The following is a 13,806-nucleotide window of genomic DNA, read 5'->3' as shown; positions in this document are numbered from 1 at the left end:
GTGTATAGTAGTGTTTTATCTTATGGAAGACACCACGAGACAACTAGACAGATGGAACATATTGATTGGATGAATAATTGGAATTAAGATATATTTATTTAAAATGTGATGACTTTAGGAGGTGTAGCAGGTTTACTTATAAGGATCCAAACAAACGCCCACATAGCCTTCATTCTTTTTCTTTAACATTGATTGCAATATAATAAGAACCACACGAGACACATTATCAAGAAATAAATACAATTAATAAACATGGTATAAAACTAGCTAGACTACTTTCCATAAAGTATATTATTATATAACAGATATGATATTATAGTTGATTATTTAAAAACAAATGTGTGATCATTTAAAGGAGAGAGCATCATCATGCTTGAAAGGTAAAAAAAGATTATGCTAAGAAACACTCCTTATATAAATCCTCAATAATTTACTTAATTCACAAAACAAATTGTTTTGAAAAGAACAAACCTAGCTCCCAAAAATGTAACATATCACCTGTACAATGATACACATATAATCTTTCCTAATTGTTTGATCATCCTGCATATACTTCTTGGGACTCCTCGGGAGTTGACCAGTGGCTCAAAAGTGATTCCACAGTCAACCTTCGTGTTGCACTAAGCATCGAAATGAAGAACCGACAACCATCAATTTTGTATTCCTCCAATGGGTCCCTATGCCCAAAACTCCTCACATTCACCTGCATCAAATTAACCATTTATCTGTTAAAAACATCAGGTCAATGGCAAAACTGAAATAATACAGAAGTACAATGTTCAAAGTCTATTTAAGCATGCGCATAGCTTATTTACAGCTAAGTGACAAGCATGATGTTTCAGGATTTCATATAATCGTTTTTTAATGATTATAATGAGGAAAAATAAGTAATCAAACATGAAACTTTTTGGAATCTAATTTATAATAATGTTCATACCGCTGAATTTAGTCTGTTCATGTTGACAAGATGATCCCTCCAGAAACTATCTAGGGATTTCACAAGAACTGTTCTCTGTATTCAAGTTTAAAAATTTAATATATTATAAAAATAATAAAGAAAATACATGAAATTCAAATATTATTAGCATAAGATTTAAATTACCTCGACTTCTTTCACGTAGTCTTCAGTATAGCCAGACTCTTGAACAGTGTTCATATATGAAGTAATTAACAAATCACCAAGGTACTTGCGCAGAAGATTAACAGTAACTCGATATCTTCCCTCTCTACAATTAGCATCCCAAGTAAATAGGTCAAAACTGCCTCCTACTTCATATTATTATAATAAAAAAAAATGAAACCAAATTCATAAATAAATGATTATTGTACACACTTGAGTGAATCATCAGAGCATATGGCCAGCCAGCGTTTCAGTGAAGAAGTCTTCTTACGGATACCTCTAAAAGCGTTTGGAGGTTGAGGTAAATTTGAAAACTGGAAGTCGTTAATATGTACATCACTCGTTTCATGAGCATTAACAAGTGAACGCAATAAAGATTCCACTGTTATTCCTGTACATGATTCTGAAGAAACCGCAGATATGATTTAATCCAAAAACTTAATAAAGAGTAAATCTTAATTAAGACTGAAAATAAAACTCACCATCCAAAATCTTCCAAGAAATTGCAAAGAAGTCCTTTAAGAGTTTCTTTAAGTTCCAATCGTTTGGACGCTATTGAATGTATACATTATGGAGATCAGAACTATCCAGGTGAGTAGAAGTTGGATGTAGGGAAAAGATAATTTAGTTCATAATACCTTTAATGGATTAACATTTGCCAAAACAATTTCATCTACAATTGCTTGCATGTACCTAATATCCATGCATAAATATTTATGTCGCAAAAGTAACAACAAAAAATCACAGGATTTTATTAAATATGTATTTACTAGTTGTTTTAAGGTCTACTTTTTTGGATTAATAATTTCCAGGGAAATAAGGTGAAGAAAACACTAACTGGAATATGTGATGTGAACAACTCTCGGGATCACCAGTTATAATTAACTGACGAAGATCATAAACATGCTTCCTTTGCACCTGGAACCACAATATTATATATTCAGTAATGCAACTCCAATGGCCATTCAAACATAACTAGACATATACTTTTAACTGGGAAAACATAAAATATAATAATGAAAAATCATCACCAAAGCCCTAGTTTAATAGATGACCGAAAATAAGAAAAAACTGCATGTACATGATGACATATGCTATAGAATATGTGTGTACCTCTAACACTTCATCAAACTCTACAAGGCTCTTTCTTATGTTAAAGAAATACTTTTCTGCAGAAACTTGGAGAGACAGAAGCTGAAATTTGAAATAATAAGAATTATCAGTTAGTATTAAAACGAATAAACATCAAGAAGTTAACACTTAACAGGAATATAATACACACATTAACATAATATAATTATCATATAATGAACTAAATCACACCTGTCGAACAATTGCATCACCTTCAATTGGCACATCCTCATCATTTGTGATTCTTGAGATCAGATTCACAGCCCACTCAGTGTCAAAGTTGAACTTTTGAAACATTTCATCCTGCAAACTGTGGCATTGATAAGTGAAAATCGAGAAGCAAAAGAAAAATTAAAAACACAATGTGTGGAAAGTAACAAAGAAAATTAAGTCAACTATTTGAGTTGAAGCTTACCTAACCATGAACCGTGTTGATCCAGGATCTCCTTGTCTTCCTGCTCTGCCACGAAGCTGTGCACGGACAGAAAACACATATAAACTGGTTTGTAAGAATAAAAATCACAAGTCCTTAAAAGGTCAAAGTCGCTGACTTACCTGATTATCAATTCTTCTAGACTCGTGCAAAGATGTGCCAATCACGTGGAGCCCACCAAGTAGTTTGACTTCTAACCCTTCATTGTAACAGTGAGCTTCACAGTCTTTTAAAACTGACACATAAGCAAGTGCAATGCAAGGACCAAGAGGGTACATCTCTGACTGTTCCTCTACAAGTCTTTCCAGCTCATCTAAACCCACTGATTGGCTCATCTCAATCGATTCTGAAATTACAGATTTAGCCTTCTCATATGTCCAACTCTTGTTCTCACTTTTGGACACATATTTAGCTGCATTAATAAAAGCAGTACCAAGAACATTAGCATGTGTATTCAAAAGATATTTCTAGATTGACAATGAAGTCAAAAGGTCAAAGCCACTAACCCATTAGAGCAGTCTTAGCTAGCAAAGCTAATGATGATGGTCCGATTTTCATTTTTGATAATACGTTTTGTGACATTGTGTCTGCAGTGTCTATATCTGGAGTTTCATGACTCAGATGTGAAAGTGTGCTGTCCTCTATAACTTCTTTTGCAAGCATCTAAAACAAATATAAATCATGTATTGTTCACATTCTTTGTTACTTGGAAGCTGGAACACAACTAGGGTACATAGAGACTGAAAAAGTCAACACACCTTTGGATTGCCTCCTAATATAATGTCTGTACCCCTACCAGCCATATTTGTAGATATGGTGATGGCATATTTTCGTCCAGCTTGGGCCACAGTTTGGGCTTCTCTGGCAGCATACTGAAAAATATAAACAAAATAAATACCAAGAATGAAAATCAGTTCCATAAAAAGTAAGAATTTAATAAACCTTTGGTCGTGCGTTAAGAACATTGTGAGGGATCCTGCTTTCCCTTAGCAGATAAGACAAATATTCTGAATTCTCAACACTACACCCACAAAAAGAATCATTTTATTTAAAATGTATAAACCCAAAAAATAAAGAAAAGAAGAATGATTTATGAAAAATATGAGATAATATCATTGTAGTACCTGGTGGTTCCAACTAAAACAGCGCGACCAGTTCTAAACATATTTATAATTTCTTCACGGACATATTCCCATTTACCACGAGCAGTCTATGTAATCAAAACAATTAAAAGCATGGATAAAGACTTTTAATTAGATGTATTAATAATGAGAGAAAAAAAATAGTGTCTTACTGCAAAAGCTTGAATGGGTAAATCATTACGAATATTTGGCATATTTGTGGGGACTTCGATAACAGGTGTCTGAAACATTTTCAATAACTCCTTTTCCTGTAACAATGTAAATGAATAAGGCATCTAATAGTATATTGATATTAATGAGCGAATGTAAATTCATAAACTGTCAAATACTTCAGTTTTTGCAGTCCCGGTCATCCCTGAGAGCTTTGGATACAGCTTAAACAGTGACTGGTACGTAATTTGTGCCACTATAACTGAATCTGCCTAAAAAGCACAAGAGAGTAAACTACCAAAGAAGAACGATGATGTGGCAGACACACAGACAATTAATAAGCATCACTATATACCTGGATTGGTAGACCTTCTTTGGCCTCCACAGCCTGATGAATCCCTTCTGACCATCTACGTTTTTCTTCCACTCTCCCCGTCAACTAAAAGAAAAAAAGAAATATTTAAACTAAAGAAAATCGCTAAAAGTAACTTAATGCAAATCAAAGAAAACCAAGAGAAAGTAATCACATAAAAATTGTGTTTTGTACCTCGTTTATTATGAGAGCCTTCCCGTTTTTAACAATGTATTGGACATCTTGTCGGTAAAACTCCTTGGCTTTCAAAGCATTCATGACAAATCTACAATGTATAACAAGAGGTTGAAATTGAAAGATAAACTTAAAGGTTTCTACATGAGAAAAAAAAATGACATAATGTAAGTTACCTAGCCCAAGGATCATTCTCATCCCAAAGATCATTTGTTTCCAGAGCCATCTCAGCTAGGGTAATTCCTTCTTCAGTCAACTCCACTGAATTATCTTTAAGCTCTATTTTGTAATGCTGTGCAGTGAAATAAACAATGAAGCACAATGGATATTAACAGCCGAAAATAAAATATAAAAAGAAATAGAAATAAGAAACTAGATTACAAGGCCACGTGTGAGAAGCTCAGCTACTTTGGCAGCAACCGGATAACGTGCAGCATCCTTACTAGCCTGAGATGCACATCAAAGTTATATAAATAAATAATAATACTAATAATAGTAATAATAAGTTACTACTTCAATTTTAAAAGTTGGAACAAAAAGATACCTCGCCACTTATCAGCAGCGGGTTTCTCCCCTCATCAATTAGGACAGAATCAACTTCATCAACTATTGCAAAATGAAACGGTTTTGGCCTGATAAACAATGTGCTATTAGTCCTGGAGCAACTCAAATCAAATATGCTCTGTGAAATTAATAGCAATACCATCTCATAACCAGTTGTCCACTGCTTCCAGCAAGATTATCTCTCAGATAGTCAAAACCAAGTTCCTAAAATAATTAAATTTAGTACAAATGACAATATTGTAGTAAAAACAACATATTGGGACTTACTGAATTGTTGGTGTATGTAATATCACATTTATAATTAGACCTCCTTTCCTCAGATTTCATCCCTCTCTGTATGTGGTAATATAAAAACAAAGAAGTAAAGAGGAAGTTTTAAGTAGTAGTTTATGGATGTTATTAGTTATTAAGCATGGGCATAGGGTATAATAACTTACTTGAATAAGACCAACAGAAAGACCTAGAAAGCGGTGAACACGACCCATCCACTCAGCATCACGTTGAGCAAGATAATCGTTAACAGTAACCACTGTAAATCAATAGATTACGGCGATCATACTACAGTAAATTTAGAGTACAAAAAATACAAATATTGTACACATACCATGAACACCCTCGCCAGTCAAGGCATTAAGATATGCAGCCAATGTTGAAACCAGTGTTTTTCCCTCTCCAGTTTTCATCTCAGCAATAGACCCGTCATTAAGCACTGCACCGCCAATAATCTAGCAATTGCAAGACCAAAATCTAATCAAGGTTATTAACCAAAATAAGCATTTCATTACATAAACTACGTAATAAACGCATTGAACTTTATCTGACTAGAATTAAGTTAACAAACTCCGTTTAAAACAGAGAGACGGTGAGAAACCTGCACGTCAAAATGTCGCATACCAAGCTTCCTCTTGGCAGCTTCACGAACAACAGCAAATGCCTCTGCCGCATAATTAAGTGAAGTAAATACATAGAAAAAGAAACAAACTTTAATGCCCTAAACAGAAAAGAAGCCATTTAACAACCTGCTTGAATATCCGCAAGTGTCTCTCCTTTTGCCAAGCGTCGACGGAAGTCATCAGTTTTTGCAGTTAGCTAATTCACCATTAAAAGAAGTTAAAACACTTGATATAACAAAGGACATAACGCAATGAAAACAGTCAAACCTGTTCATCAGAAAGCTTCTGAATTTGCGGCTCAAAGGAATTAACCAATCCCACAAGACGATAATAATCCCGAACAACCCAGTAATTCAAACTCGTAAAATGGGCCCATGTTTTCGTAGCACGGCTAATATTCTCCTGAAAAAAAATTAAACAGCATTTCATCAAACAGTTGGTGGGCTGGAAAAAAGGGGGGTAACGCTGTACCTTAAGAGATGCAGTGATTGTAGAATTAAACCGATGGCGTCGTGAACGGAAAGAAAGAAGAGGAAAAGAAGTGGTGTGTGGTGTACAGAAGAAGAAGAAGAAGTTAAGAGGCGAATAGGAGCGTTGATGGTTTGTGTTTAGGGTGAAGATTGACGGGTTTGAGAATGTAGCAGAGAAAGCCGCCATGCTGCGGTCGTGGCCGGATTATTATGACCTTGGGTGACGGTCGGCTCGCCGTAAATTATTAACAGCCAAGTGAAGTTTCTCTAGATCCGGTTTGTTACTTGTTACGTTACGGTCATGGTGTAATTAATAATAATAATAATAATAATGTCAAATTTCTTCCATTTTTGGTTTTACGTTTATATGGGTATTTAAGGAAGGGGAAGTTGATGTGAGGAAGAAAGGTAAAGTATTAGGAAGAAGACGGAAAAGAAGAAAGTGTGAGGAAGAAGATGAAAAGTTGTGAAGCAAAGGGGTATACTTGTGTGTTTAAACCAGATACCAGAAGGAGATAACTATATTAGCTCGTATTTAATTACGAAAAGACAAAAGTACCCCTAAATTTAACGGCTGCTAATGTGTAAAACTGACGGAAGGACTAAGAGATGGCCCGCTGGAAAAGCACAAAGGTGTAAATCGAGCAGTTAAAGAATTGGATCTACAAAGTGCTCCTGCCCATAAAGCACAAGGATGCAAATCATAATTTTCTTTAAATTTTAATATTATGACATTAACCTTGTATACCGTTTGAAGTTTGAACACATACTACGCACAGAGGGAGAGGAATGTTATTACAACTATTTACAAGACTGGCTTCAACATGCTCCTAGGAACTTTGATGCAATTGTAAACTACTAGGTACATAAAATGTAGCCTTTTACACAGCAACTTATGATGCAGTTGATTTGTTATGTTAGCGAAATATGTTGAACTGTTGAAGTTGGTCGTATAAACGACAATAAAGGTGCATGTAGGAGACGTAGGACGGACATAGCCAAGAAAGACGCAAGAAATATTTTGAAACAATAAACTGCTCTAATGAATATGACAGGGGTTGCTGTAAGAAAAGGGAAACATGGAGCAAAGTGGCATATTGTAGCATGGGCTGTAACCTTGCGTCAATGTATATGGTGTTAGTTGTTGCAGAGGAAAGGGAGATAAAGCAGGTAGGGTGTTAACATGTATATCAAGCTAACCGATCACTCTTTGACCTATTTTTAAACATGTGTAACGTGTGATTATAATGCGTCCTTAAAATAGATATTAAAAGTTGCAGACAAAAAGGAATAAACAAAACCATTAGACCACAGCAGGATGAGGTTCAAGTGTGCATGAAACTTGTAAAATGAGTCCAACGCTTCATTTAAGTGCACATTTTGAGACTAATAACATAGCAATCAGTCGCGGTGAACATTTCACTTATTTTCTGCCATGGATTCTCCAGCATCATCAATCTTCACTGGTTCATAATGTAGAAGAACCTGCAAAATTCAAACGCGAAACGAAAGATTATGTTACACAAGAAGTCGATATAACCTTTCTTCTAGTTGTAGTCAAGTATCCAATTTGCAACTTGTGTTGCTGGGAACTATAAATAATAAGCATTAAGCAGCAGAACCATAAATGGTTCATTTCAGTATCTCCCAGTCAAATTCTGGTATACAACATTTAGCATCTATATAAATTTAATTATATAATCAAAGTTGGAATACTTAATGACCAGTGACTAACAGATATGCTCTACTTATGATGGTTAATTAAGCATTAACGACAAAAAAACTGGTGAGAGGACATTTAAAATCATTACTGGTAATTTTTTTTAGCACAGAAAAAGTTTGGTTCGTGCCAATTTTACAACACAACAAGCACAAGACACAATCACTCATTTAAATTGGAAATTGGAGTCCTCTAGACACAATGAAACATAAAAAAAATGACATTATTTGAGTTCCAAGCTGAATTATCAAATACAACATTTGCATGTAGTGATATTATAACAATCAACATACAGCAGATTGATTTGTGTAGCATGCCAAAACTGCCCAAAAGTACAGATCAAATTGCTGTACTCTCGTAACAGGAAAGATTTCTCACGGTAGTTGGTCAGTCAAAGACCAAAAGGTTGGAAGATGACTTTTATGAATTTTTAACATGTGATAAAATGGGTCTGGATTCCAAACCAAATTGGTGGTTTTATGAACGAATTAATGGGCATGCAACTAGTGTTAAAAGCATGTCTAATTATAACTTTTCAAAAAAAAAATGGTTGTATCATGCACCTCTAATTTGCTGTTTCCGTGTAAATGACAAGAGAATTTTTAGAGAACACGTATAAATGCCAGCCTAAAAAACAATTTTCAATTGTTTAGCTCCTAGTAATTGTGACACATTAGCAATGAGCAACATGCGTGCCAAATAGCATGTCTAATTATAACTTTTCAAAAAAAAAAGGGGGGTTGTATTATGCACCTCTAGTTTGCTGTTTCCCTGTAAATGACAAGAGGATTTTTATAAGCCATTAACAATTAAGCATTTATGAAACTAAAATTTTTTTCTTAATAGTTTAGAAGTGGTAAGTGTGGATGATAACATATTGTATAACACTACTATAACAAAAAACCAATGCAAGACAACGGAATAAAGGTAAAAGGGAAAAAAAACAGAAAAGAAAAAAGAGTAAAAGGCTGATAACCAGAATTAGAACTCAGGTCATGCAAGGTTTTCTTGACATAATGTGCATTGTATGAATTGTTCAAATATAACCAAAGAAACAACCAGAGACAGAAAATACTAATGAAGTTTGCAGCAAAAATTCAACAGAACAGTGTCTTACTGGATATTAGATTGAATGAAAAGTAGGTCTTGTGTGTCCGATTTCACCACCATCGGAAATGAGAATAACTCCTGTTGGTGGAAGCAAGTCCATGAAGAACCTCCCTGCAGTTCCCCTCTTCCTATACGCATCCATAATCTCAGCAAACAAACATTCCTCCAATTTTGAGCTATGATTAGTTCGTCTCTTAAACGCCGCATCAAGAATCCAACGAACTGCTAGAGTTTGCTGACGATCTTTATCCACAACCCCAGGAACATCATAAATATCACTTTAGCCACTTCACATATCGGCTTCACATTCTCCAAAGCATCAGATATAAGCTGGATCCCATCGCCATCAGTGCGAGCTAGAGGATGCAGTGTTTCATGAAATATAGCACGAACCCTAGTCTTTTTACCTTGCCTCATGCGAAAATTGACCAATTTGTGGATCAACTGTTTTTTCTCTCCATCTATTCCTCCCATATAGTTAAGAATCTCTGAGCCGGTGTAAACTGTTTTCGAATTCACGGTTGAATAATGTTGCAACAGAAGTGGTGCCATACGCAAACCCGAACCCGAACCCGAACCTTGAAGCTCTCCTACAATACCATTCAACTGCCTACCGGCAACTCGAATCATCTTTCCTACACTAATCTGTGTAATTCACTGCACTTAATTATAAGATATGGAAACCTGCAATCAGCAAAAATAAACCCTGGATATAATTGACAAATATGCCTAAATAAAAAACGCCTGTAATTAGTAGCTAAATAGCATCATAATTAGAGGTGCAAACGAGCCGAGCCGCTCAAGACCGGCTTGCGATCGAGCCAAGCTTAAATGAGCCGGAGCTCGAGCCTAAAAGTAAGCTCATTTAACAAGCGAGCCTGAGCCTAAAGGTAAGCTCGTTTAACAAACAAGCCCGAACCTGAGCTTGAGCATCACTTATCGAGCATTCGAGCTCGAGCTGGCTCATGAACAATTATAGCATTTATAACTATTAATTATAATTGTATAAAAATTTAAAATTATGTATAAAGGTATAAAATTAATTAGTAAACAAGATCCCTACGTCGTTACATTCCATTTAGGATTAGGAATAGGCGTAATCGGACCTGCTTTTTACATATCTCTCATTATTTGGGACCCTATTCACCTCTTTGGGCTTCTACTGAATCGAGAAATAGGTTTGATTGTCCATCTTTTTGATATATTGGATATCTATATAAGGCATTCTCCGGGTAATTCAAATCAAAGCAATTGGATGTCCAATTCGGGCCTATATGGCTCGAGCTTGAGAAACTACTCACCAACCTGAACTTTAAAAATATAGATAGGAACAAGCCGGCTCGACTCGAGAACTGTGTAAGCTAAACGAGCCTAATCGAGCTCGGGCTCGGCTTGGCTCGTTTGCACCCCCATAATCAAAAAGCTGGCAATGAACAATCGTAATAGAAACATTGATAAGTAAATTAAACATATAACATAAATGAGAACATATATACATACGCATAACGAATAGTAAATTCTGACTCATTGAAGAAACACTAAAAGACCCCGGCAGATTACGGATAATCTGGGGGTTAAGTAGATGTTTCCCATGAGGGTTAGGTCCGGCAAAGATGGTTACTCTTCTGATGACCTGCAAAACAGACACCGTGAGCTCATCACTGAGAAGGGGGGGTACCTCCTTGTGACCACCATCCGGCGTGATAATCAGACTAGATTGCTCTGAATATAAGTGTATATTAAGAGAAATAGCTAGAGCAGATAAGATATGTGATGGTATAAGATAATATGATAAGATATGATACCGTTCCAAGGTGTTGGAGTATTTATAGCCGAATGTAGGTTTCCAAGCAGGTACAGCCAGCTGTATAATATTCCTTTTCTACCAACTGTGGGCTACGCACGTGCCATGCTGGTGGTTGGCGTGTAGGCAGCGGCTGATAGTGACATGGCCGGCTGTGTACTATTCCCTTTTCCACCAACTGCAGGCTATGTACGTGCCACGACAAGGGTTGGTGAGTAGGCAGCGGCTGATAGTGACATTAAGTACTAGAGCGTGCTCCTCGTCGTACTGTTGTCAGTGAGCTGTCACTGCTTTGGTCAGATCTTGTCCATACCTTGGCAGGTATAGTACAAAAGATCCTCCAGAAGCGTACGGACTGGCTTATTTGGGCGGGAGTATTCCCGCCTTGCTCATTCCTTCTTCAGGTGACATTACTGAATTATTGAGAGTTAGTGCCTTGTGCGTGTAGCCTTACTATTAGTGCGGGTAGCCTTCCTGATGGCTTGTATCCGCAGCTGCGGGAACAGGCGGGGTACTTCACCATTGGGAGGCTTTTCCTGCGGGAACAGCTGGTCGTACTGCGCGTAAGGTCTTCATCTCTCTGAGCATGGTGGGTCCTGCGGAACCAGTTGGTCTTTGCGCAGACGTCCCTCTTCAAGGTGAGTCTTGCGGGTCCAACTGGGCTCTGCTGGGACCTACCTCTTCAAGTCCCCCAGTCCAATGTTCTTCTCATGAATTGTTAATAAGTGAGGTGAACTTTTGGACTTAAGCAAGGGGTTTTGAAAAGGGTTTTTGGTTTTAAGGTTCTCCGTGGGGATTCTTCCCGCGGGTTTCCTAATGTCACGTGCAGAAATTCCCGACTTTTCTGCTTGATCTTTGGGTATGATGCGGGTAGGTATGTAACCTCCTCGCAAGTCAGGAGCGTTGAGTTTTACTTGTGTAGATTCTCCACGAGGTTTTGGTAGTTTTAGACATAGTGATCAATTATGTTAAACAACCAATTCCATCTTAGAGCTTCAAACAATCTAGTTCTCAACGTTCCCGCTATGCGGGGATGTTATTTCCCTTTCCACAAGCATGGCCCGGAAGATCCTTCTTGGTTTTAATTCTCTGCGAGTGCTAAGTATGTGAAGGGTTTCGCTTTGACACTGTACCCGCACTTGTCTTATAGTTACTTGACTCCCAAGGTATTCTTGGCTTCAATTCCCTGCAGGTGCTAAGTATGTGAAGGGTTCCGCCTTGACACTGTACCCGCACTTGTCTTACGGTTTCTTGGTTACCAAGGTATTCTTGGCTTCAATTCCCTGCAGGTGCTAAGTATGTGAAGGGTTTCGCCTTGACACTGTACCCGCACTTGTCTTACGGTTTCTTGGTTACCAAGGTATTCTTGGCTTCAATTCCCTGCAGGTGCTAAGTATGTGAAGGGTTTCGCCTTGACACTGTACCCGCACTTGTCTTACGGTTTCTTGGTTACCAAGGTAAGGGGGTAGATTCCCTCTTATTTTTGAATCTTTTTGACTTGCTTTATAAACGTTATATGACTTGCTCATGCATATTATAGTTTAATTTGGCACTTGTTTTGCCTCATAAACAATATATGATTCGCTCATGCATACTTTAGTTTAACTTAGCAATTTTCCAAGTGTTTGGATAACTTAACCTTTCAACGCGTGGTTGTCAATAGGTTAGTGTTCAGTTTCCTCTATCATGATTGTGCGGGTAGGACCGTCAGTTTCATTTAGTGGGATGACAAATCTTCACCTATAACTGACATGCGTGAAGGTGTTCCTCATCTTTTTAGAAATTTCCACTGTTTTTTGTGTTTATGCGGGTTTTGCCGCCTTCCACACGCAACGACTTACTTTCCCACTTATTTATGCGGTGAATACCGGCATATCAGTGTTTTGAATAAGTTAAACTTTCGACGCGCGGTTGTCAATAGGTTAATGTTCAGTTTCCTCTATCATGATTGTGCGGGTAGGACCGTCACTTTCATTTAGTGGGATGACCAAACTCCACCTATAACTGACCTGCGTGAAGGTGTTCCTCATCTTTTTAGAAAATTTCACCGTTTTTTGTGTTTATGCGGGTTTTGCCGCCTTCCACACGCAACGACTTCCCCACTTATTTATGCGGTGAATACCGGCATATCAGTGGTCAGATCAGAAGTATAAATGTAAGACCATCAGCGTCAATGTGATAAGGAGAATCATTTCCATTAAAAGTGGCTCTAGGCCTTTTCTTTACAAGTTTGGAATTGATCTACATGTAACATTTGCGTAATTGAGCTCCATTCCATGTTCTTGGGATGGGGTGCAATCGAGCCTTTCGAGCCGGTATGCGCCCTTTCCCAAAACTTCTTTGATAATGTATGGTCCTTCTCAGACCGGGACCAGCTTTCCTGGGCGCTCTTGGTTCGAAGCCTCGTTGTTACGCAATATGTAGTCTCCTACATTGAAGTTGCAGAGTTTTACCCGCGTGTTGTAGTATTTTTGCATTTGTCGCTTGTAATTCTCTTCACGCGCTGCGGCTAAGTCTCTGCGTTCTTCGGTTAGCATAAGGTCTAACCGTCTTTCTGCATCATTGTCTTCTGGCTGAATCAAGACCCTTGGTGAGGGTAGACCAATTTCGACCGGGACCATGGCTTCAGTGCCATAAGTGAGGCTGAACGGGGTTTCTCCCGTACTTGCCTTTTTCAGCGTTCTGTTTGCCCAAAGGACGTGTGGAACTTCGTCCACCCAGC

General features: G+C 37.5%; 1 protein-coding gene and 1 pseudogene across 1 annotated transcript; both read right to left on the bottom strand.

Annotated features, from left to right (window-relative positions):
• Nucleotides 1–402: 402 nt before the first annotated feature.
• Nucleotides 403–6,637, bottom strand: LOC143536090 (protein translocase subunit SECA2, chloroplastic-like). The gene is made up of 30 exons (XM_077030164.1): nucleotides 6,452–6,637; nucleotides 6,248–6,382; nucleotides 6,107–6,176; nucleotides 5,959–6,023; nucleotides 5,692–5,812; nucleotides 5,525–5,616; nucleotides 5,355–5,420; nucleotides 5,227–5,291; nucleotides 5,068–5,155; nucleotides 4,905–4,970; nucleotides 4,700–4,815; nucleotides 4,524–4,614; nucleotides 4,332–4,415; nucleotides 4,156–4,248; nucleotides 3,979–4,074; nucleotides 3,809–3,894; nucleotides 3,627–3,705; nucleotides 3,443–3,556; nucleotides 3,191–3,347; nucleotides 2,807–3,096; nucleotides 2,667–2,722; nucleotides 2,444–2,561; nucleotides 2,234–2,314; nucleotides 1,959–2,038; nucleotides 1,759–1,813; nucleotides 1,603–1,672; nucleotides 1,334–1,523; nucleotides 1,103–1,226; nucleotides 938–1,012; nucleotides 403–703 (listed from the first exon to the last, which is right to left on the bottom strand). The coding sequence occupies exons 1-30, from the start codon at nucleotides 6,635–6,637 to the stop codon at nucleotides 539–541; spliced, it is 3,174 nt and encodes a 1,057-aa protein (XP_076886279.1). The 3' UTR covers nucleotides 403–538.
• A 2,656-nt stretch (nucleotides 6,638–9,293) lies between these two features.
• LOC143536038 (small ribosomal subunit protein uS7m pseudogene) lies at nucleotides 9,294–9,975 on the bottom strand (annotated as a pseudogene).
• Between the last annotated feature and the right edge of the window lie 3,831 nt (nucleotides 9,976–13,806).

This window comes from Bidens hawaiensis, unplaced genomic scaffold, assembly GCF_021521415.1.
Source record: "Bidens hawaiensis isolate Kalapana, Puna unplaced genomic scaffold, B.hawaiensis_p1.1 tig00010732_1, whole genome shotgun sequence".
Lineage (NCBI taxonomy): Eukaryota > Viridiplantae > Streptophyta > Magnoliopsida > Asterales > Asteraceae > Bidens > Bidens hawaiensis.
Note: the sequence above shows the minus strand (reverse complement) of the source record. Positions and strands in the feature narration are given on the sequence as shown.

Bases quoted from the DNA above. Each gene is read 5' to 3' on its own strand.
- LOC143536090 (XM_077030164.1), bottom strand. From the start codon at position 6,637: ATGGCGGCTTTCTCTGCTACATTCTCAAACCCGTCAATCTTCACCCTA. The intron at 2,039-2,233 runs GTACACACATAT...TTGTGGTTCCAG, and splicing joins AGTTTGATGAAGTGTTAGAG to GTGCAAAGGAAGCATGTTTA. The intron at 1,673-1,758 runs GTATTATGAACT...TACATTCAATAG, and splicing joins CAAATGTTAATCCATTAAAG to CGTCCAAACGATTGGAACTT.